The 25,479-nt window shown below is 39.0% G+C and overlaps 1 protein-coding gene across 3 annotated transcripts in view; it reads right to left on the minus strand.

Annotated features, from left to right (window-relative positions):
* Positions 1 to 17,126: 17,126 nt before the first annotated feature.
* DROSHA (drosha ribonuclease III) overlaps positions 17,127 to 25,479 on the minus strand; it is a 68,255-nt gene continuing 59,902 nt past the window's right edge. For 2 of the 3 annotated variants that reach the window (XM_048938533.1, XM_048938532.1), the window contains exons 29-33: positions 25,116 to 25,198; positions 24,895 to 24,998; positions 22,767 to 22,859; positions 21,909 to 21,955; positions 17,128 to 18,439 (exon numbers count right to left, since the gene is read on the minus strand). In XM_048938533.1, coding sequence (XP_048794490.1) covers positions 18,309 to 18,439; positions 21,909 to 21,955; positions 22,767 to 22,859; positions 24,895 to 24,998; positions 25,116 to 25,198 — 458 coding nt within the window. In that variant the 3' untranslated portion in view covers positions 17,128 to 18,308. Of the gene's footprint in view, positions 18,440 to 21,908; positions 21,956 to 22,766; positions 22,860 to 24,894; positions 24,999 to 25,115; positions 25,199 to 25,479 lie in introns of all 3 variants that reach the window. The other variant, XM_048938534.1, reaches the window with a different exon arrangement.

Here is a 25,479-nt window from a genome sequence, read left to right on the forward strand (position 1 = left end):
GCAAATACTTCATATAGCTCTTTATTGCAGTAAGAGCCTTTCAAATGTTTTGATACCAAATATCCATCTGGCCCATGGGCTCGATCGCTTGCACAGTCAGAATTTTATCATTGATTCCAGCAGGAGTGAAATGGGACGCCTGGAAGACAATGTGTGTTAACTGTGTGATGGCCAGGAGGAACTGCAGCAGAGGGATTCACATTATAGATGTTGTTCCTGAGGGCTATGAAATGAAGGCACTGTGTGTGAAGAAAGATATCCGGCAGAAAGACCATAATATATAAACCATTGTAAGAAGATTTCATTTTGTTACTCACAGTTACCTTGCAATACCAAAAAAAAAAAAACCAAACAACCAAAAAAAAACCAACCACTCACTGTATGTCAGCTGTTGCCCTGCTCTGCCATCAGGTCACATCCCCAGTGCAGATGGTCCTCATTTTGAGCTGGCTCTGGCTGCTCCTCCTGCATACTCAACAGCTACAGTAACGGGACCAAAGCTGAACTGTAGATTGATTTCATTTGTCTCTTGTTTTGGCATCTCCTTTCTTCTATCTGCTGTGTAGCCTACATACATTGATAAATGTGCACTATATATTAGCCATACACATATAAAGCTGTTTTGTGAATGATGGCATAGTCTCATCATCCTTTCCACCTCTTGTTTTGAAGCCCTGCCGGAGGCATAGCTGCATCTCACTGACACCTCTGTCAATGTTATCAGACTGCTCATATCTCACTCTGCCACTGGGGCATGTACCAGGTACCGGGCGTTGAGTACAGCACTGAAGGGATGGTCCAGAAAGGAGCTTTTGGAAACTCTTTTTCTCTGGTGAAAACAGCCGTCAACTAGTACTCTTCCCAGGCCCTGAGCCCCACAGCACCAACCACAGAAACAGAATAGAGCTTGTGCTTGCCTCACCAAAAAGAAATGCAGGAAACATAAAGGAGTGCTGAGGGAGGTTGAAGAAATGCTGTCCCTGACAGAAATGTAAGTTGGACTGTCAGTGGACGTGTTTACTTTTCTCCTATAACTCTGCACCATTAATAGCTCAGGCACAGAAGAACTGAGCAAAGAAAAATCAGAAACCCGAAGACTGTTCCAAAATAAATGGAATTTATTTCTAGAATGGGGGCTCATAAGGCGTCTGATTTTTACTTTTATAATTAATTTCAGTTTGCCACTTCACCAAAGCTAAAGGCTATTCCTGAAGCATAAGAAGAAAAGTATGCATAAATCTGGGCAACTTTGGTGCCTTTTTTAATTCAGTTCCAGAACAAGGATTCAAATAGAGTTGTTTGAGAAAATACTTTTGCACTTGTGAAGAACAGAAAAATCTTTCTAAAGAATGTTATCTGTAGTTCCCATCGTCTCTTCCAGTCATTTATGACTCATATCACACTGAAAAGTGTTATGAAGTTGTGCAGGGCAAATAACTGGAACCAGGTATATCAGAGTAAGTGCTGATGTGCTGCAGGTATGAGAGCTCACTCTCATGATGAAATTACCACCTGTGGTGTTGTGAATTGTCAGCCACAGTCCTCATAGCCTTGCTGCTTTTCTGCATTAGATTTCTCATCTATTTAGTGTAACAGCTTCACATCATTCACAATGAAGTCAGTATAAGCATACTTGTGCAAAGAACCTTTGGAGAGTAAACTCATCAACATATGCGCATACTCTAGGACAGGGTTCATTAACACAATTAATGTCCTGTCCACAAACTTGCTGCGTTTGGAGGGACTGTGACGGTGCTCACTTCTTTGAGATTGGCTCTGTGCAAATGTACCGGAATTCCCCTGAATAAGTGACAAAATGAGGGCCTGCTTAATTTCCTACTGCATTCTGGATTAATGCAATGCTCTCCTGCTGTTGCCAGTGGTTCCGCACCTGTATGGGGAAGGCTGTCTAAACAGATGTTCTTTGCCATGTCCTGATTTTATGAAGTTAACTTTGTTTGCTGCATTGTAATCACATTTAATTTGCCTCGAGCTGCATAGTTTAGGTGAATAAATAACACTTTAGTATGTATTGGTAGTAAAAGGTCCTGGAGTTAGTTTGTTTAGAAGAAAAAAGGAAGGAAACAAAGTCCCCAGTCTTCTATTACCACATGTGGACAGACGGCTGCATCTGTGCAGAGCACAGAATAAGGCAGGGAACATTTTACCAGGCTATCAAATGGGGAAAAGTAATAAAGTTATCAAACATTTAGTGTTACTGATACATTTAAAGACCAAGCATACAAGCTGTTCTGTACCTGAACAGTTTAAAAATCATACACGTGAGGTGTTTACACAAGCAGGTTCTTTCTGTGCTACAGATAAACCTGATGCAATAATTTATTTTTTCAAAGGGCTATTTTTGTTTTCAAAAAAGGTTATGCTTCCTGTGTTTTCTCTTATTTACTTCTATATGCTAGAACAAACGAGTCTGCCAAGCATAAAGACAGTTTATGACTCAGACTTGTTGACAGTTGTATGGAGAATTACTATGTATTTGTATTTTGGGTTTCCTTATCTCTGGCTGAACTGAAAAACTTGATGCTTGATTCCAAATACTTATTTTTAAAACCATTTTAGTTATCCTAGAAGAAGAATTTAACTGGGGAAACACTACCAGTCTTTTTAACGAGAGTGGCACAAACAGTATCTCTATAACACGGTGCCCATTCAATGGCTGAGCTACAAAAAGCACAATGCTCCTTCGAATTCCCACACACAAAAGAAAGGTGATTTTCTTTATTCAGGTTCCTTGAAGTAAGAAAGAAAGGGAGAGGAGACAGATGCAGCTCATTGTGGTACTGCTCAGTAGTAAAGGTTGATCATGAAGTACAGCACCGTTTTTAAACGTTTTGAAATGTAAAATAGAGATGCATTCAGACCTGCCTCATAAATGGACCATTCTAGTTGAAACTCTGAGAAATGAATTCCTGGCTCTGCTTCTTTTCACTGAGAAAGAAAACATAGTGGCCTTCTGGGGCAAGATCTTTAAAGATTTTCGATGAGATTTATATGGCTGAAAGAGCTCTCAGAGACAAATCGATATAACTAAGTACAGCGCTCTCCTACAATCACGCTGATCCGGAAAACTGGCTGCATCATCACAGGGCTGTCATTTTCTCACTTGCTTTGTGCAAGATTGCCTAGGGTTTCTCACAACACTGAAACCAAACCCTGCGGATGACAGCAACAGGGGGGGCTTGGGAGCTGCATTGACTTCAGTTTGAGGGCTGCCACACACATTTATTTCCCTGATCAACTTGAGCTTCCTCCTCTCTGGCCCCGCATTGCTATACAGGCACATTTTCAGAGTGTGGCTATCCCTCTATCAGATGATCTTTTTAACCGGGGAACAAATACGCGGCCAGAGATTGCACTACTGCATTCTTACACTCTTCATAGTTCCATCCTATTACTCTGTTTGGGGATACGGCCCAGAGAAATTGTGAATGCCCGTCCCTGAAGATGTTCAAGGCCAGGTTGGATGAAGCCCTGGGCAGCCTGATCTAGTATTAGATATGGAGACTGGTGGCCCTGCATGTGGCAGGGGGGTTGGGGATTAATGATCCTTGAGGTCCCTTTCAGCCCAAGCCAGTCTATGATTCTATGATATTTTTTCAGACTGTTTGCATCACCTTGGATCAACTAGCTAGGTGTTGCGGGTTATCAGTTATTCACTCTTTCCTCATGAGATGAGCTGATTGCACAATATCTGTTTTGCTTGGCCTTTTTTGCATGCAATCCACATTGTACCGTTCCTTAGTATTGCCTCAATCTTGTTCTGTGGCTGTTTGCAGGCTGGTGCAGAGCAGGGCCCCGCCACTCCTAGTGCTGCATGGAGAAAAGGGCAGCTTCCACCCAGCAAGTTTAACTCAACCAGGTAGCAGGTAGCCAAAGGAATTCGGGCATAAACTCTTACAAATCAAGAATTTAAGGATTAGAAGCTGAGCCAGCCAAGTCACTTAAATCTTGGTAGAACCTTTACATGCTTACATGCAGCTGGCAACTTTGCCTAGCGCTTGATAGGAAAACAGAAAGGAAAAGCATCTGAAGCACAAAATGTGACCTGAATGTCACTCTTGTATTTTTAAGTGCAGAGCACAGGTTTTCCATGCTTGTTTAAGTGCACACACCAGACACAGCCAGGGACTGTAAATTCTGCAGACTATGCAAGCTCATGCTGATTGCAAGTAGATACACGCCAGTAAAGAATCAAAGCAATAAGAATATAAAGTCCTATTTAAAAAAAAAAAAAAAAAAAAAAGGCTACAGATTTTATCTTTTTCACCACTGCAGCAGTTGCCATAGCAAAAGAAGATATTTTCTTCTGATGGACACTAAAAGCACAAGACAGCGTGCCAAAGTGGTGACATCAGGCTGTACTTTGTGGAAATGCCCCTCAAACCTTTTCAAGGTAAGTTCTACTACTTAGTATTAGCCTGAAATGTACAGGATAGAAGTTCACATATAGAATTAGTCAAGATTCTAAGCTGTACTGGTGATTAAAAAAGATGGGGAGGAAACAAATTAGAGAAACAATGGGAGAAAAAAAGAGAAGAAACTGAAGAGAGCAGCGCAGTGGAAAAGTGAAACCTCAGGAGGAAAATGAACATAGCCTGTAAATACCTTCAAGGTAACAATGTAAATGAAGGCAGGAAATCACACCAAGTCTCAAAAGATAACAGAAAAAGAAGTAATGGCCGTAAGCAAAGGAAGGAAAAGTTTGGGCTAAGCATAAGCAAAAATCAAAGGGTAATATGGCTAGTGAAATAAATTCAAAGGTAGCTGAGATACAATTAATGGCTACATTTAGGAACACTGGACAAATAAGAAAGGGAAGGAGATCTGTAAAATTTGAGAGGAAAAAAGAACTCCTTCCTCCTTGGCACTCCATCCATGACTTTTCTTCACAATGGTCTGATCAACTTCAGATTGGCATGGAGTTCAAATTATGTTACTTGCAACATCCCTATTGTTTCATTACATCTGCTTGTTCATAATCTTTTTTCCTTTGTGACAGCTGACATCAGTGCTATTCTTTTTCTTTTTTTTTTTTTAATCTTATTTGACTTCTCATCAGTTATACTTCAGTCACCGCAAATCCTTGCCTCACCTGATCATTTTGTACTCTCTTCCAACCAGCTCCTGCAATCAGTACAGCCTCTTTTGCAGCAAACGTTAATTTGACTCTGATTTGACTCTGTGTTCCTTCAGCTGCATTTGCCCCAAACACTTCGAATTGTCATGTTGCGAGAGAGCCTGTAGTTGTTCAGATGTAAGTGGCCACTGTTAAAAGCTGTGCAAATGGATGACCCTTGTTCTACATGGGGGTGGCTTTCAATAGCTCCTTTCTTTCAAGAGGAATCTGTGTTTCACTAAGTACATTATAATTTAGTACACAGAATAGGTGTTGTTTCATCAGCTCTGTCTCCTTGATATTTTGATGAACTGTAAATTCATACTTTTAAAATCTCTGTTACTCAAATGCCAAGGTTTCATTTCAAGGTTCAACTTTTAGCACAATGTAGACACTTATTAAAGTCAAGGGAAGGATCCTAATGACTCAGATTTAAGAATGAGGCCTAACACTCCTATTCAAGTTTAAGTAACCCAGAACACAAATTTGCCATTTGGATCCCTTCGCAGGTAGTCAGTACAATAGCTTCCACTTCAGCTATCATAGTAATGTAATTCAATGTTCTCCCTTCAGTCCCCATCACAGCACTTGATACCTTTGTACACCAGCACTCAGAAGCCTAAAACAGACTTACATTCCTAATATTGCACCATCAATAGAGAAGTGCTCTTTGCTGCTTTTGCAGATGGGCAATTGACACCCTACGGTAGAAAGGACTTGGGAGCCCACATAACCTCGAGGACCCATGTCAAAAGGACTTTTATATTGTTCCAGTTGACCTTCATCTTTCCTGGAAAAACCATCAGAACTCAAATTTCTCAGCATGCTGGAGACATAAAGTGGAGAAAGCTGGATGGAGCCATAGCATGGCTGTTGATGCCAGGGCAGGCTGATGCAGCAGTAAAAAAGTATGTGCCAGCCCAGGCACATCAATGGGAGACAGAAGGGGCTGAAAAGAGAGACAAAGTTCATAGTCTCTTAACAGTTATCTCCTCATTTTGTCATTCTAAACTTGCCCTTCCTGAGTTAATTAATGGCCAGTGCTCGAGAAACAATGCAGTCTGCAGCTTTTACCCCTTTTCCATGTTTTCCAGAGGACTGATGAGCCCCTGGGACATAACCTCTGTGAATGCACTCTCATTAACTTTCTACTAATTAGTCTCATACCATTTATGAGGTATATTATCAGGGGATTTTATATAGTTTAACACATTAAAAATAAAGTTTCTTGACATTTGAATACACTCTCACTTAGGAGAAACTGTCACTCCTCCTCACATCTGCACATAAGGGGATGGTGGAGGGGATCATATGGGGATAAAGATGCATCTTCACCACAGCAAGGACTATGCAGTGTTAAGATGGCTATGCCAGGCTGACTCAATTTGAGCATTTGTGTCTTAATTAGAGCTATACGCCACACTTTTAAAGTCCAGATTCAGCTTAACTAACAATTGGCACAGGACTAATCACAAAGATAAAGGAGCTGTCACCCTTTGGTTCTCAGACAAGAGAGAAGCACATCTAGGTGACTTATCCTGCCTAAGCCAGGAACCAGCCTCTGGAGAGGTTGCCTTCTCCCTCCATTCATTATAGCAGTAGGCCTCAGTACCTGCTACTTGGTAGAACACGTTTTGGAGTTAGAGTTCCATACTGCAGACAATCTTGACAGGAGTTCTTCAGTTTGGGACACGTTTTCTATAGATGTAACTTGTCACAGTTCCATGTCACTTCAGCAATGTTCTTAAAAACCCATTACGCCAGTCTATGCATCCCTCTGCTGTCCTGCACTTGAACCAAAGACAAAGGTAACTCAGTTTTTATCCTAGAGAAGCAGAAGCCAGATTTGTACATTTCCTCCACAGAAATATGTTGGCCATGGTATTTAAATGCAGAAGCTACTGCAAAGCCAGCTACATTTACAGTTTGCTGGTAATTACATTCAGCAAAGGAACAGCTCTCAGTCATTCCTTTTCTTTCCTCTCCTCCTCCTCCTTGAAGATGAGAGAGGAATCAGTGAAGGTTCAACTTCTCAAAGAGCTACACCACAAGTCAAGAGGAGCTTTTTTCTCTGTCTTCACAGAGCATCCGATGGGGGGTCTCCTTCAGAGTTGTCTTCTTTACATATGCCTCCTTGTACAGAAAAATTGCGGAACAAAAGAAGCTGAGTTCAGGTGAACATCTTGAGCTGTAATACAAGTTTTAAGACAGAAGGATGTGATCTATTCTGAAAGTCCCTGATGATTTATTTAGTGGGCATATTTTTACATTGTTTCCTGTAATATCAGAGAAAAGGTGCCTTTGGAGACGCACAGCTTTTATCTCACCTGCTTTAAAATCACACCACAGATCTCGAAAGAAAGGCTATGCCATGTCAGAATTTAAAAGATTCACCTTATGGCTGTCACCTAAAGTAGATGAAATATGTACCACAGAGTTTTAAATGACTGCTTATGCTGCCGATCATAGTTAATACTATGGAGTCAACTCTCTCAACTGAACAATACAAGTTCTCACTGCTTTCCTGAAAATGATGAAACTGAATCATTTTATATGAGAAAAGGATCTGGCCCTTAAATTTCAACTTCATCTGAATCCAAAGTAATTTCATCTACTTGAATAATTTATCACAACCTATTTTTCATTAATGCGACTATGCTCTCATTGCTCTCATGCCTGGTACTTCATGTAGCTTTACTGTGAAAAACAACTGTGTGAAATTAGAACTTTCTTACTCAGCAAATCCCTTTCCTGCATGAAGTCAGGAAGAGCACTGTTTAACTTACCATAAAAAGTACTAAATTCTCTCTTTTTATTCATTTATTTTTTTTTAGAGTCAATAGAACCAAGGGGAAGCAAACGGGATTTGGAGCTTGTGTATTTACAAAACTATTCACTCAATTACAGGGCCACCTGCACAGCCTCTGTGTCTCCAGACTATGGCTTTAGTCACATTCTCATTGCAGATAATGGAGATATGAAAGTACAAATAAAACTTTCAGAGCTCATGCCAGTGATGATGTGCAAGTTGAAACAACCTGAGTCCCAAGATCCAGATGATGTGCACAACTCAACATAAACATTTGCATGCTTAAAATTACCTGCAGGTATAAGCACTGCAGAATCAGGGCCACCACAAGTCACAGAATCACATAAACATTTGAGTTGAAAGGAATCCATAAAGGCCAACTTCATTCATAGAATCATTTGAATTGGGAGTGACCCTTAAAGGCCATCTAGACCAACTGCCCTGCAGTGAAAAGGGACACCTACAGCTACACCACATTGTTCAGAGCCCTGTCCAGACTGATCTGAATATCTCCAGGGATGGGGCACCCACCACCTCTCTGGGCAACCCATTCCAGTGAACAACCTAGGGACAAAAAAAAAAAACAAGTGCATTTATCTGTAAGTATCCTTCAGATCATCTCCTGTACTAACCCTCTATTTAGTTAAAATAAATTGTGTAACGAGACTGAGTGTTACAAAATCAAATAAGATTTGGGCACAATTTCTTACACTGCAACAAAGAAACCCATTGCTCTTTCAGGAACAGATTAAGTAACATCTTATAATAAGTAATATATATAAAATCTTCTCTCTTGTGAAAGAAAATATAATTTGAGGCAACGTGTCTTCCAATAGATCCAAAATACTAATATTTTTAACTTCTCAAGAGAAGTTATTTCTAAAACTTGCATTAGAAATTTAAAATTAGCATCTCTTCAAGACTGTCATTAAATACAGGCAATACAAAGGCAGAAACTTTCAAAACTGCTCAGTTTCTTTTTGCCATAAAATGTCTTTTATCCTCAGAACTTCCTTCAAATTTAGAGTCTCTAACACATGACTAAATTTAAAGTCACTTAGACTGACAAAAGTTAAAGGGCAAACGAGTTATAAGGGCAACTGGGTCATCAGAAGTCTCTCTCTTTGGGTCTGATGCAGTGAAAAATATCCAGAGTCTTCTGAATAACTGAAGTCCCAAAAGGCCACAAATCCTAGCTGTGCAACAAGCCAACCTATTCCACACAAAGGTCAGTATCGTTAAATGGAATAAACAGACCATTCCTATAGCCAGAAATGACAGACCTGCCTAGAAGGAGAAGGAGTCACGCAGCTGTCTCCCTGAACCTCCTTCACTCCTACACTTGCACAGTCCCAGACCTCGTTACACACTCATCTGTTTCATTCCATACACACACGTAGATACATACACCTGTATGGTTCATGCACATGGGCCCACATGTGGGAAGCCACCTCTGGAGGATGGCCCAAGCATTGCCTGCTGAAGAAGGAGAGTGGTCATGCAAGACTAGACAACAGAACGAGGCATGGTACGGTAGCCATCCTCTGATCAATGATGAGAACTATCCCTAGCAGCGCAGGCCAGATAAGGCTGTAGCTATGCCTCTGACACTGCCCTCACCTTATCTATGCCTAACCATGTGCAGCCTAGTACTCAAAAGCACAGAGACCATACAAATGTATAAAAAATTCCTCATATTTTTGGAAACTTAAGGAACCACTGGAAGTTTCTCTGCTTTTCTGCAGAGTCATGTCAGTTCATAGCCCTGCTTGTATCTCAGTCTGTGTACCTTGTAACAGTGTGCCCTCTCCTTGCTTAACATGGCAAACCACATGTAATAGGGGTATAAGGTCAGGATGCTGGAGGACAGCTTTTGGAGCTCCCCTCAGCTGGCCTGAGACCCCCCCAGCACACACCTCTATCCCCCAGACTCCACTGCATGATGGACAAGTCAACCAGACAGGTCATACAAAATCTCCTACCCTAATTCACCTTCCCTGAAATTTGTATAACACTGAAATACTGATTAATCATAGGCTAATACATTGCTTACAATACCTGTGATTATAGATCATATGTTCAACAGTTTGCACAGAACACATTCAATACATTGCTTTTGGTGCACTAATCTGTGTCAGTGAAGTGTGCCACAGTCACTGTCTTCTTGCTGGGCAAAATGAACAAGGGAACAAAATGGGACACTACCAGGTAACCTATCACTAAATTAAGTGGATGTAACATAATACACTAAATTACATGGAGGTTAATTACCTCTTCCATGTGCTTCCTACCTTCTGGACCTCTGTTACTGCTCCTCACCGTCCCTCAAGACATGCTGTTTCAGTGTATGATTTGCAAGGAAAGGTTCTGCTTCCATGTTCTGCTTCCACGTTCTGCTTCTCACTGATGCCTGTCAGTAAAAGGCTGGGCTAAAAGCCTCACGTGTTCCCCCCTGCCTTGTTGCTGGCGAAGATGAGCTTGTTGCATGGCTGCTGGCCCTTCTGGGAGCCAGCACGCAGTATGCCTAGGTCACAGGGACACTAAAAAACACAGAAACAAGGAAATAAGGAAATTGCTTTGGCACTCCTCAATCAAGTACTATGCAGAAATGAGAATGCAGCTGTTTGCACACTGATTTTCCCTTGTGACCAGCATGCAAATATATTGCACATGCTTAGAGCCACTCTAACCTCAAATAGGTTGTGTCCTACTCGCATTCTGCTTGTCCCGTAGCCTGTCACCAAGACTGATGGGTGGGTCCCAGAGCCACAAGCCAGAGCTGCCCAGCAGGAGCTGAACACCAAAGACAGGGAAGTGCCAACACACTGGCTGCAGAGGGAGACTACACACATGCACTGACTGCTTGGATTTTCTTTTCCATTGATCTGTTTTCTAACTTTTTCTAATTACTTCCACAAGCTTTCAGTTTGAAAGATGTGATAGAAAACCACATTCTACTCTGCTGTGCAAGAAATTTAAAATGTTGGCATTAATGTAGAAATAAAATAACTCCCACCTCTAAAGTTAAATGCTGTAAATAAAGAGCTACATGGTATGGAGAGAGAACGAACCTCAGCTGGTGCTTGGAAGACTCAGGTTTTGTTCTCATTTCTACCCTTGACCTACTCCATGACTTTGTGCAAGTCACTGCTTTCTTTCTATTTCTTTCTGGGTCAGGGACTGCCTGTCATTTTGTGTTCATACAGCAGCTGGCATGAAAAGCCCTAGCTGTAGCAATGATCTCTGGATACCACTACAATACAAACAACGTTTTAATACCTGTTAAACAAGGAACACAGAGAAAATATTTTTGTTATTTGGTAAAAAGCTTTCACATTGTAATGAGTGAAAACTTTATGCGTACTATTCATGAAGCACAGGATATATTTATCTTAACCCCAAAAACATACTCAAATATGTTCCTAACTAAACTCCAGAAATCTATTAGACAATTGCTAGAATATTTCCCATTTCTATCACTTTAGATACTGAACTTTCATTGCCTCTTCCATTTCTCATAAAAAGTATTGATTGCTATATCTTACCCTTTAAATTTATACTCTAGCTTTGCATAAAACTGAATTCCTCATGCATTTTTTTAAACTACCATTATCCCAAACAGAGAGCCCAATTGTATATATGCTACATTGAAATCTGGTATTTTTGGCATATATTTCAAAGTGGTTAACATTTTTTTCTGTCCAAGCCAATCTGCTTCTCAGCAGCCAGTGATGAAATATTTTTTTTTCTACTGTTTTTGGTAACAGTTCTGTCTTTTCTTACCTTTTCATTTTTGCTTACATGTACAAATGTCCATTTATAAGCTATCAGCTGAAATAAATGCCAAACAATCTAATTGCAAAAAGTATATCACTGTGTGCATAAAGATCTCACACTCTCTAAAGTCTCTCATAAAACTACACTGGAAAGATTCAGTATTTTATTTGTGTAGGTGCAGAGAAGCTTTCGATCCTGCTGTTAGTACTTTATTTCCAATATAAATGCTGAAGTGTCACTTCCAAGGTCAAGGTCACTGCAAGGAATTGTTAATGTACCTCCTAGACAAAAGGCAGCTTTGAAGTAGAAGAGCGTACTATACAGACTGAGTTAAACAAACAAACATATAAAACAAAACAAAACAAAAAAAGGAATGGGAAGTCTTGGAAACCGAATTGTGGGGTAAAACCATGAGTTTTTTAAAAGATTGAGGGCTTTTAAAGTTGGCACTTCTTGGTTTCCCATCATTTTAGATTTCTGGTCAAGCTCTTATTCAAAAAGACTACACAAAGTACATAGATTGTTTTAGTCTTTTAGTGTATATAGACTTATGTTGGTTGTAAAACCTGACACATTCTGACAAGTGGAAAATATATTTAAAACACATGGCTTGGGTTTTTGAAAGACACAATAGTATTGAACGTTAAAAATCTTAAACACAAAAAATGAAAACAGTTTTTTACTAGGCTTTTTTCCTATGAAAAGAAGTATTGACAAAGCTAACAGATTCTTGTGTGTTTGATAATATTAATTAACCAATAAAAGAAGGCAAGAAGAACAGTAATTTTGGATGACTTTCCACTATGGCCATATTCTTCTTATGGAATTTTAATTTTTTTTTTCTTCAAGAGAAACCCACTGATTCATAATGGGATATTGAACAACACTAGCATTTTAAAGCACTGTTGGATTAGGAAATGGTTGCTTTTTGTTTGCCAGTTCAAGTATCCCTCCGGAAACAGAGCCACAACATTTGAATTGTAATTCTAGTTGGCAGCAAAAACATTTCTTGGCTGGTCAGCATGTCAGGACTGTTCTGACACAGTAAATGGTTGAAGTAATGACAGGAGGAAGTCCGCGGGGAAGTAAATTTTGTTAGAAATGTTGGCTCAGCTGGCTGCAGCAGGGTCCCATGGGCTCCTATGACCACCATGCCCATCTTTATTTAAAGTAAGAAGCTACCGCCAATGACAAACACTCACCCATCACTGTCGCATCACTTCTGGACCACCAACGCAGGAGCTGCTTCTGCCACTGGTAAAAGCCCACAGTTTGTCAGGTCAAGAGTCTGTCTCTTGTTAATGGATTACTTTTGAAATATCTGCTAGAAGGGAAAAAAATGTTTGCTTATTTCCTAAAAGAGTACAAGCAACACACTGAGAAGCAACACAAGAAGCCCTGGCTTCTTATAGCAGGGTCCCAAACTTTAGAGACTTTCTTGGTCATTGTTTCCCCAAGAATCATCCCTTGGGAAAGGCAGGAGTGACATCATCGAGGCTGCATGGTAATATTCTCTTTTTCTCCCTCAGAGAGGCTTTCAGGCACATGAAGAGTAATGTAGGCTTTCGAAAAGATGCTTAACCCCTGGATGAAGCATCATTGCTCAATTGCAGATCCCTTGAGGCCTGGGCCCAAAAGCCAATTATGTCCTTATTTTCATTTCTTAGCAATCGTATAAATAGTTCTTTATTCTCTCAACACAGGTACTGTGAAGAGCAACAGAGATACATTTTTGGGGCATTCAGAAAGGACTGTAATGGAAATCATGGGTATAAATGATATACCCATGATTTCCATTACAGTCCTTTCTGAAGGTATAAATGATATACCTCTATTCCTGAAAGATTTTAAAATCCTTTCAGGAAATGCAAAGATGATTTAGACAAAGGACAACGTACTTAGAGTGCGTTTGAGAGTATTTATTTGGGACTCTGTTATCGACAGCAAACAGGTGAAGGAAAGTGCCTCTGAGATGAACTTTCTCTCTGAAGGGTGGGAGATCAGAACAGCTAGAGTGTATAACCTACTTCATTTTAGGACCCCAGTAAAAACCTGAAATTTGAGGGCACCTGAAATACCAGGCATGAGAATGAAATATCCAGGTGAGCTGGAGAAGATAGCGATTCTCTTTTCTTCCTTGTTTTCAAGCAGCTCTTTTTCTTTTCTCAACAGGGGAGATCTTTCCAGGCTCAGCCTACCTGTTCTGGCCAGTACACTTGGCTGCAGCTGTAAGATCAGCCTCTCTGCACTTCCGGCAGATCTTCCAGCATGCTGATACCTGCCAATGCACTCCAGGCAGCAACGCTTCTTTCCCTTAGCTCATTACCTTCCAGATCAAGAATGTCCCTACAAACAGAAAATGCAGACAAAAGAGACTAAGGTTTTTTTTTCTGCAGGCTTCAGAGAATTCCTCTGGCTGAGCAACTCACTCCAACAGCAATGTGGTAGGCTACCACAAAGAAAATAAAGTAAGGAAAATAAGACAAGTGCAAATTCATCTACCCTTGCTTCATCTTACAGAGAAGTATTTTAAAGGAGGAATCCAGCTAACAACTAACAAGTTGTTGTGATGGATGGTCCTACCTAGCATTTCACTGCTAGGCAGCTGTACTCTGTTGATGAAAAATTTGCTGCAAAACACACCATCTGTAATTCAAACTGGGAATACATCAGGATACAAGGGAAGAAAGCTGTGAAATATTTTTTAAAAGCCTCACTAAACTAAAATCTCCATCTTCCCTGCAACATGAAATGACCAGCACACCCCTAGACTGGTAGTCCATTTTAATTAGTGTTCATATATCAAGGAGACATTATATCTTCAAAATATAAGGAGGTAACCAATTTTTTTTAAGCAAAATCCATTTGAGATTAGTGGTAGATGGTCTAACGGGCAGCTCTGTACAACGCTTAAAGACTGACATGTGAGAATGACAGATAGGGATTATGGACTTTTTTCTTTTTTAGCATAGTAATACAAGTTCATTACGCAGCCATCATCAGTTTGTTATATAGCTGCTTTCCAGGTCATTCACTGCATATCCCAACAAGGAATCACATAGACAGAATCCAGAATACCTGCCTGACAGCACACTAACCTAGGCTTACCAGGGAAGAATAATTACCAGAAACACTGATGACTAGTAATAATTACCAGAATAATTACCAGAAACATCTTTTTCTGAGTCTATACACAGTAAGATTTTGGCAATTCCAAGAGTTAAACTGAGGCCTGCAGAGGGCAGTGGTATCTTCAACTGAACATTTTCACTATAGCTTAGACAACGCGTCAACGAGACAAAACAGGACCACCTTCTGATTTACTGTTTCCCATGCAAAACTGTTTCAAATGCTGGATGCCACAGAAAACCTGTCAGGGGCAGGGTGAGAAAAATGCAGGGTGGGACATATGAGTCTCGGAAATTTTTATCACAATACCATCTTTTTATCGCGATACTATCTCCACTAAAGATAAAACGCTGTGTAGATGATCAACTCCCTAAGACCTAGCAGGCTTTATAAACTTCCACTAAACAAACTTTTCACAAGTGAATCACTTCATTTAAATACTCAGCCTGCATAATCGAATCGTCTTTGAAGTAGGAAGACAGATGATCAGGACTTGCCTTTTGATCTTTCCAAATTGTTTTAGTGAGTAACAACCATGCCTGAAGTCTCTTCTGGAAAATTTTATTAGCAGCAATGTTTACAACAGTCTTAGAAATGAAGGTTCTTTTAGTGTCTTACTGAAACTGAAATATCACAAAGTGAACTGCAGCTCTGCAAAGAATGGCAAATCTTAGGCAATTTCAACTAATATTCCTAATCAAATTATCTGTTTTGTTTGTATTATTATTCAATCATCTGTATGTTATGCATATTCAAACAAATTAAAAAAAAAAACGTTATTTCACAGGACCTGCTGGATCCACACAGACCTCAGTCTTGTTCTTCAGACATCTACTTGTACCCAAAACAAGTCAAGAAATTTTGCACCGGCACCTCTAGGTCAGAACAGATCAGGCTCTGGAGCAAACAAAAAGGAACTTCCCTCTATCAAGAAGCCAGAGATATATTCACATCTCCAAAAAGGAAGGAAAATGGTCCCGTCATATATGACAACAGTTCTGTTGATCCACCTGAGCTCAGCAATTATTTTTCCAAAATTTAAGTCAAACTTCACCTCATTTCTTTGTTACGTGGACTGCGTTCACTGTAAGTATTCTGTGCATTTCCTCATATTGCCAAACATGCTCACAGTCACTTTTTACTCAGAAACATTACTGCAGCTTTGATGTAAAGGAAACAGTCTTCTTACAGATGAAAAAATGAAATGTATATGAAAAATGTAAGGAATGATGTATGGGAAGAACACAAGTGATGTTTAAGTACAAGCTGACACTTCCAGTGGTGATATAAGGCATGATGAAATTAGCAAAGCAACCACACAAAAACGAAGGTACACCTTCTATTTGTCAAACACTTGAATCTGGTCTCTGTTAAGAGAAAGTAACAGTGCACACGATTACCCATAACCTTCTACCAATGCACCACTTCAACTTATTGCTAGAAGCAGAGGGGCAATTCTACAGAAGAAATTGAAATACAAGACTTGGGGGCAGAGGGGTTGTTGCTTCTTGCTTTCTAAGTCTGTAGCTGTTCAGAGACATTTCAGCTTTTAATTTACAGATAGAAGCGATAAGGAGCTGCAATCACTTCTAAAAAGTCAGAGAACAGCAGCATCCAGCAGGGAGCAGCTCCTCGCCTTTATCTTGCTATTGTTATTATCCCTTCCTTTATGTTTTAATGGTTTATTACTGAATGTTTTTTTCTCTGGTCCTCTGAAATGGATTTAAAGCACCTATCCATTAAGAAAATACAATCATCCAAGCTGGAAGAAGTGAGGTAGTGCTGTGGGGTCAAGTTTTAGAAACACTTAAGCACACGTCAAGTTGCATGTGTACAAAAAATTATGCTCACAAAAAAAAAGCACACTGATTAGCTCAGAAGTGAAACTTTTGGAAGACATTTGAATAGTCTGATCTTTGTCCCCTTCAATAAAGTGCTTCCAGTAATCCCTGTCACACACCTACACAAAGGTGCTTCAGACAAATGAAGAATTTGCACTGAAAACCAGTGCTAGAAAACATTGCTCAGAGTAACATGGCGATTTGGGCAAAGGGTTTTTGTTTTTTTTCAGAACCCCTGCATGAATCCTTTGGGCCATGTTCACGTATCCATAGTCAAGAATCTGCCAGGTTACTTTATCAAATACATTTGTTATTCACACTAGGTAAGGTGAATAAGTGGATTGTCAAAAAAAAAAAAAAAAAAAAAAAAAAAGATCTGAAGAAGGTAGAAAACGCAGAGCTCAAATTTAATCTTTTTTTTTTCTTTTTTTTTTTTTTTCTCCCTTGAAAGGAAGATGCAGAGATGACTTGACTGCACAACAGGTACTAGATGACACTTTTAGCTCACAAATCAGCAGAACAGAAATGAATGGCGTGAAGCAAGCAAGTTAAAAATAGAAATACAAACATCCACAATGAAGGCAATATTTGGTTGGAAAAGCATCAGTAGCCATAGTAGCTGTTTCATTATTTGGGACCATGCAAAGGTTTCCTTAAAAAAAAAAAAAAAGAATCTTACACAAGCCTCCGACTTCAAAACTGAGAAACTGGATGACATAAAGGCAAGTCAGCAGACTTGGTTGTTCTGGTCTTAAAACCACCTACAAACTACATACTACATTTCTGGAACAAATTCTGCCCTACTCTTAGAAATGAAATTGACCAAGCAGTAAGATGAGAACAAAAATAATCTTGCAAATGTAAATTATGTATATTCTCTACAAAAACAAACAAACAAACAAACCTGGTATTCTTTTGTTTCAAGATTACCCTGCTTTCTTCTCCGCCCTCCCCTCCCTCCCCAGACTTTCACAATATTGATTTAAAAGAACACCTTCCACATATCTATGCCACTGTGAAGGTGTGGAATGGTCAGTTCAAAATGTTTAAAACATAAGCAAACATCTCTTTGGCCTAGATTACTGTACCAGTCTATGTAAAAGGACCAAAAGTTTACAGTTGTGGTTTAGAAGAGTCTAAAATTACATTTAGCTTCAAAAGTGGAGTTGGGTACATACTTAATTTCTCTGCTGATGCTGTATGCCATCCCTTTTCCTTCCTCCACAATTAACTTCATGCAATAATTGACAAAACAATGCAACACAGGAGACTTGCTAAACAGCATCTTCTCCTAAAGACTTTTGAAATTAATACTTTATTATTTCATACAAGATAGCAAAAAGAATAAAAATAATCCCACAAATTTTCATAAAAATTAAAATTTAAAAACAAATCTTATCAGAAGAAAAAAAAAACAAAAAAAAACTACCACCTGATACTTAAAACCAAACTAAAGAAACACTATATACACACTTCAAAGTAGAGATTATGATTTTCTATTTGATATCAACAGTCGCTCCTCATTCATCATCTGCAAAAAACTAGGTTAGGTCTCCATAGGCCACAGTCAGAGTTATTAGGTAAGTAAATATGCCACTGCTTCCGTGCCCTCCTTTTATTTCCTTGCTTCTTCGGTCTCATCCGTCTCTCTCTCTTGATGCTCTCTTTCCCACCTCATTTCTTTCAACTCTTGTCTGTATTTCCGTTCAATGAACCGTTTCTGATGGGCCATCTGGGGAAAGTTATCTGACACGAGAAAAAATATTTTACATTAATAAACAAACTGATAACACAGGGAAAATTTCATTTTTTTTTTTTTTAAGCTTTCATGAGATCAAGGTGGGATGAATAATATTATTACAATTTTTACTCATTTCTAATAATCCACAGAAACAAAAGGCTGTCATAAGACTGGTTTCTTTATGATTTCCACATTTCTCCAGCAACAAAACACTGACAAATCTAATACTCTCAGAAAAACAAAATATAAAACTCTAGTCTAGCAACATGGCCAGGTGTTGCTTAGATTTTACATTCAGTTCCCTTAGCAACAGGTGGTCAATTTTGAAATATGAATGCGATTCTACTGTCAAGGCTGCAAGCTTTTTTTGCCTTGTTCTCACTCCAAAAAGTGTAAACCACTGTTTCCAAGTATTGCACAGGCGTTCCTTTTATTATTACTTTAGACCAGGAGGAATCCACTAGATGCCCCACATTATGGCAAAGCTCCTAATGGAAAAGTAATAGCATAGCAGAATAGATTGCAGTACAATCCATTCTTGAAAAAGTTAGTGTTTAGCTATGTGCCAGTACACAGGCTTAGTGCAGTCTAGGGGTATAGATGGGTGAAGACTGGCTAAAACAAACTAGACACAGCTAAGGTGATGGAGAGATAGCTAGGGAGGAAGATACTTCTGATTTCAGACATTTGAAACCTTGCTGATACACAGGTACATGAGTAAAACAAAGGCTGTAAAATTAGCTTATGTGATTGATCAGAACTGCTCTCCATTTAGTGCACACCTGGCAGAAAATGGCATCACATGGGTGATGACATTCATCAGTGTCTGTTCTGCAGAGTAGTGCTTAGACCTCTATCTCCAGCCAGCCCGAAAGCAAGAGGTGGAAGCTTGCGATTGGCAGCAAGTCCTGCCAGGGGCATACAGCAGCTGAGCTCTGGGATCAGTGCTGGCTGCCGTGTCTGAGATAAACGCAACAGGCTGCTGCACTGACCTTTAAAGCCATAACCAAGTCTGGGAAATGTCTTGGCAAACGTCTTCCTCACTAGCTAGAGAACACTAAAGAATTTAGCTGAGGCTGCTCAGGGAGAAGTGCCTAGGCACCAAGAAAGATCTAGGTTCTTGGTGGGCTTTTCCCCAGGAGAGTCTCCCTCTTCTTTCTGAGTCCCAGGCAGCACTGTTTTTTTTTTTCAAAGCGAGAACACAGTGCAGAAGCCATCTAATTTGCAGTTTGTGGTAGAGCAGAATGACTTTCTACTACTGCATTTTACTGGCTGGTGAAATGGGTTGTTTTTTTTGTAGGTTTTTTGGTTTTTTTTTTGTTTTTTTTTTTAAATAATACTACAGGAATACAAAGTTTACTCATCAGTTATTCACAACTTAGGTATAGGAGGGTATATTTATTTAAAATATAAAACCACCTAAACAAAAGTAAATTGTTTTTAAATTGTTGTTCTATTTAAAACTTCAGTACTTTGTTTAATGGAGTTCTGGGAGATTGTGTTGCTCATATGCACCATAAAACAGAAATTGCATTTTCAGTGCTGTGCCTGTAATGTGACTCTTTAAGAACCTGCAGAATTCAGCTTGGTAGCAACCTGTTTCATTTATAACCTATTTATGATGTAGAGAAATAAATTTATGTAATAAACATATCACAACTATCAGACATACGAGCACTGCTCCAAAAGTAATGCCTCCTATTTTATTTTGTTGGCCCATGAGGTCAGAAGCAGATGTTGATGATATGGCAGCAGAAGTTGAACCTTCCCACCAATATTCCATTACATGCTGTTGCCATGTGATAGATGGCAGCAGAGGGGCAGTTGGACAGAATACCATTTGACATGGAAGTGCATACGAAGCAATGGTGCATTACTGATTTCTCCCATGAAGAAACAATGCCACCCACTGACATTCATTGAAGCTTGCAAAAAATTTATGATGACCAAACAATAGATTGAGCACAGTGAGGCAGTGGGTGGTGTGTTTCAGTAGTGGCGACAGCGAATCACCTCCACTGATGTTTAAGAGCGTGGCATGCAGGCTCTTGTTCATTGCTGGCAAAAATGCATAGCTGACGGCGGTAAGTGGCTCAAAAATAGTGTTTTGTAGCTGAGAATTTGCTCTATCAAATAGTGTTTCTCTGATCTTTGTAGTTTCCATGGAAATAAGTAGGAGGCATTAACTTCAGAGCAACCCATGTATAAACAAGTACACAAAAATGTTTACTTGAAATAAACTACATATATATTCCTTAAAACAAAACAAAAAACCTGAAACCTCTCCATAAATCTTCATACCAGAAAAGGTGTCTGTAAGGCCTATGGAGTCTCTGTCTCTTAAAGAGACTCAAGATTTGACTGTACAAGGACCTGAGAAATATGATCAAACTTCCAAGTAGAGCTTGCTATGAGGGATAGATGGAATAGAGTCCTCAAGAAGTCCCCTCTACCTAGATTATTCTATGGTACCCAAACAGAAACACACTTCAGAAAAGAGCAGTGAGAAGTCTTACACTAAAATAGGGGATGAAGTTCACAGCTCTTTGAGAGGCAACACTCACAAGAAAAAAGAAAAAAAACTTCAGGGAGATTCTGCAGTTATTTGCTGGAGAAGTTGTGTTTTCTACTTGTCAAATTTACTGGTGGTGAGATGTCTATGCCTAGCAGGTGAATATGAAAGTCTGAAATCCCTGGAATGACAGGGATTCACTGTCTCCTGAAAATTTAAGTCCTGCAATTTCCATATGCAGACATAATAGATTAAAAACCTCTGGCATTTGAGAAACTGCAGATATTTCAATCAATCATAAAAATGAACCTTTAGCCTTTCTATATAGAGAGCTTCTTTTGCTGCACAGAACATGTCATCTATTTGTTTGCAACACCTGCACACCTGGCATTTTAACTCAAGTGACTGGTTTTCATCTAAAATGTCTGCATGTGCTCACTTCTTTCACTTCAGATTTCATTGCAACTGCTCGCATGCTGGCATTCCTTTGCACAATTTTGAAAGATGCAGGCAAGGATCACTGTACCTTCAGCTGATATAAGCTGTTGTTAACAGAAAAGTATCAACTTACATTGGATGGGGACCAGCCTGTTGGATTTTAACCTATCTTCTGTAAAACGTATGATCAAATTGGCAACTTAAAATTAATTTTCCTCCTCTTCTGAATTACATCATGAGATAGACAGCTTCACTGTGAGACTTACTAGGTTTATCCCACTGCATTTTTAAGGATGAAATAAAATCTAAATACATTTGCTGTAACATATCAACTCTCTTTAAAATGATGAATGATACCTGTAAGTTTTTATAAAATTGCTCACAAGTAGTAATAAGAAAATCTGTTACTCAGAAGCTGAAAGTATTCAGTACATTCTGCATTTGATTTTGCTCCCACATAAAACCTGCACCTCACACTGAAGTCCGAACTAAAAGCAATTTTGTTTGTTGCTCAAATATCTTACATTTTTCAAGTGCATCCATTGCAGCTCCCATTTCTGCTTGTTGGATACTGTGAAAGCCAAACAAAAACATGTTAAATATGATTTAACTTGTACAGAATAAACTGAAGTATCTATTTAATAAAGTTATTACAAGACAGAGTTTTATTACAAAACTCTTTGGATAACCCTTAGCCAGAAATTTCCAGAGTATCCATCACCCTTTCTATAATTATGAGAGCAATAGCACTACAGCTCCAATAGAACATTTTATAACTTAGATCAATAACGTTAACAAAATATTCTACTTTATCCTTTGTTGAAGCTTTTGAGCTGTGAGAAAAAAAGGAACAAAATCAGAGGTATGAAGTCTTGAAAGACAAAGATATTTTTATAAACACTACCAGTTTTGGTAGCACAAAATAAGATGATTTATTTTGTGTGTGCATGGTTGAAAACTTTGCAATTTTAGAAGTCTTTCCAAAATTCCTAGATGTGATAACATCTGATGAAAATTAAGAATCTCGCACCCCATCTTTGCCAGCCTAAGCTGAAAAATAATCTAGCAGTAAGGCCAAAGATAAAGTTGTTATTTCCAGCACTCTGTTCTGCAGTTTCAACTCTGAGAGTCACAAATGGGAGATTACTGCTGGCCATCTTGTTCTTAAGTTCACCAGAAAATGAAGTTTAAGATCCAGAAGTATATAAACACTGAGCTCTTCAGGTATTCCTGAGGCAGAAACTCTGACCAGAGGAATGCCCCATAGCGTTAATCTCCAAGGCTGATCAGATTATTCCCTATCTTCATCACGGTAGGTCGTTTTGGACACTGTCACAGTCAGACAAACTTTAACAACACAGGATTAATTTTTTCCACTATACCTTGGGCCTTTACCACATCCTATTCTTTCCCCTTTGAAATAAACAGCTACTGTGTACGTTCTGGCATGAGATGGTCCCACTGTCTGTAGAGTCCTGAAATGAGAGACACGATTTATTCAGGCAGGAAGTATTAAAAAGCAGAATCTGTCAGTGGCACATACATCACCAAGCTTTCAGTTCGGTAAATACATTTAGTGGAACTAATGCATAGCACGGAGCAAGAGTTGAAGGATGGCTTTATAAACTACATTAACCCACAGATCACCCATATGGTGCGTGTGCAACAAAGAGAAGTAATTTATATAAAATGCATCTCATTCATATCGAATGTACTTATTCTTCAATGTTTAGTCAGGAGCACTCCGTGAAAACAAAACTTTCACTCGTAGGAAAAAATGCATAGTATGCACGAAGTGCTGAAACACTGAATACACTTGGAATAAAATCACTTAAATTACATGAATCTGTGCAATTGCAAATAAACACACCAATATGATTGTGCACTCTATAATTTTAATCACAGAGAGTTGTTCATCTAGCAAAGACTTCATACAGGACAAGGCACCTCACTACACCATGAATTGTCACAGTATTTTTCCATCAGCTTTGTAAAGTTTGAGTTTCTGCCACAAAACAAACTTTCCTTTTGAACTAGGAACGTCTAGGACATGCATCAACAACCACCTACAGGGGAAAAAGATAATTCCCTAGACATGCAATGAATTTGCTTCTTCGGCTGTCTCTTCCTTCTGTCCCAAATCTCTCCCTGCTGTCAGCTTGAGTTCTGTCCATTACCTTGTTTCTTTTTGGAAGAAGCAACAATTTCACATCAATTTTTTAAGCATCTAACTATAGTACTCTGTGTGCTGTGTAACAATAAACACGAGCAAATAAAAGTCACCCCAGTGTGGCTGACTGGGGTGCAGCACTAAGTGCAGCAAAACACATAACCACAAGAAAAAGAATTTAACAAGATAATAGGAAGATAACAGCATATTACTAGCTCTAAGCTGTAAGACAGAAATCAATTTATTGCCATAGCAAAAACAAAACAAACATTTGGTACTTGATACTCAGTGGGTTTTACAAGAATCAGGAATCACATCTTTCGTATTCATTTCCCTCACTCAAGATGAAGGTGTAAGCCCTCACACCGTGACACTGAGAAGTGATGCTTGCAAAGCATCAGTTACAGTGTTGAAATGATCGTGTGTCTGAAGAGTATTGTTTCTCACTAACCAAATTGCTACAATTCATTGAGAACTTTTCTTCAGTAAATGTGACAAATGCACTCAGACTTTCATTCTTCATGTACTTTTGATCAAATAATCCCAACAGCAAAAATCTTGAACTTTCTTAGCCTTTAACTCTTCTTTTGGAGATTAATACTGCACACATTCCTACATAATTGAGTAGATGTGAACAAAGCATACAATTCTTAAATTTTATTATTGCCACTAAAGCAGCTATTATCTATTTTAAGACTGAAAGAGAAGGGAAATCCATCTAATCCAGATTTAGGTATCTAACTGAGGTGTCCTAGCTAAAATTCATTGCCCTGAGCATTCCTTTCCATACCATTCCTGATACAGGAAGATAGATACAGGGTAAATTGCACACCAAAAATATCCAGGATCATTACTGCCCTTCAAATGCATCTGACTCTGCGGCCCACAAGCAGAATATGTAACAAAACATTTGTTGTGCTTCTGCAGGGATGCAGAGAAACTTCATACTATTACTGTCAAGATACCTCCATCCCATTTGTCTTCATATCCAAATAGCCACTGTTGTAATCATTCCATATAAAATATTCCAATTCCTTACACTGAAGAAATAAAAAATAAAGAATTATGCCAGTGAAATAATTCTATCTGTCCATCACACAAAACCTTTTCCCCTGAGCCTGTAAAAGTTACAATCACTTGCTAATTCTGTCATGGTTTAGGTCATCTAAAGCTTGGAAAACAATAGTTCAACATTTTCTATCTTCAGACAGAGACTGGAGGGCTTGGATAACTACAGTAAAACTAAGCTTTGGGAAAAACATAGGATAATTGATATCACCTTCCTCCTTATAAAATAAAGATTGATAAGGAGTTGGTATCTGTGAAACACTGGCTCTTACTTGTAAAGAGGAATATCTGGTTCCTTTCCTTCTGTCCTGAGAGTCAAGCAGCACTGCTGAAGCTGAGATTTAGGGTCATTCCAATCTTGATTTAAAATGAATTCCTATAAGAAGTTCACAAAAAATGTTTTTGCAGTTGAGAGAATGTGACAGGAGTCCAAAATATGATAACGTGTTAAAACACAGTAGTGACAGCCAAGTAAGAAACTGACTGGTCTTACCTTTAGTCGTGGAAAAAAACATACATTCATGAAAGTGTGAACATATTCCAAATCTTTATCAATGTACAGGGCAGCAATAAAGGCTGGGGAGAAGGAGAAAAAAAAATAGGCACTGTCATTCATCCAAGGAGAATGTTAATGGCTTGCACTTTTAGAAAAGAACATCTCTCTCAGTACTCTAAAGCCACATTCAATTATGTTTCACAGCAGCAATCTGATGAGGGGATTATTATCTTGCATACACAGGAAAAAACAAAGTTGACCAAGAGATTAAATGACTTACTCAAATCCACTCAGTCACTTAAGGAGTTAGAAACAACACTCAGCTCCTAATCTCACATTTTAACCAGCAGACCATGGCTAC

Source organism: Lagopus muta, chromosome 3 (genome assembly GCF_023343835.1).
Source record: "Lagopus muta isolate bLagMut1 chromosome 3, bLagMut1 primary, whole genome shotgun sequence".
Taxonomy (NCBI): Eukaryota; Metazoa; Chordata; class Aves; order Galliformes; family Phasianidae; genus Lagopus; species Lagopus muta.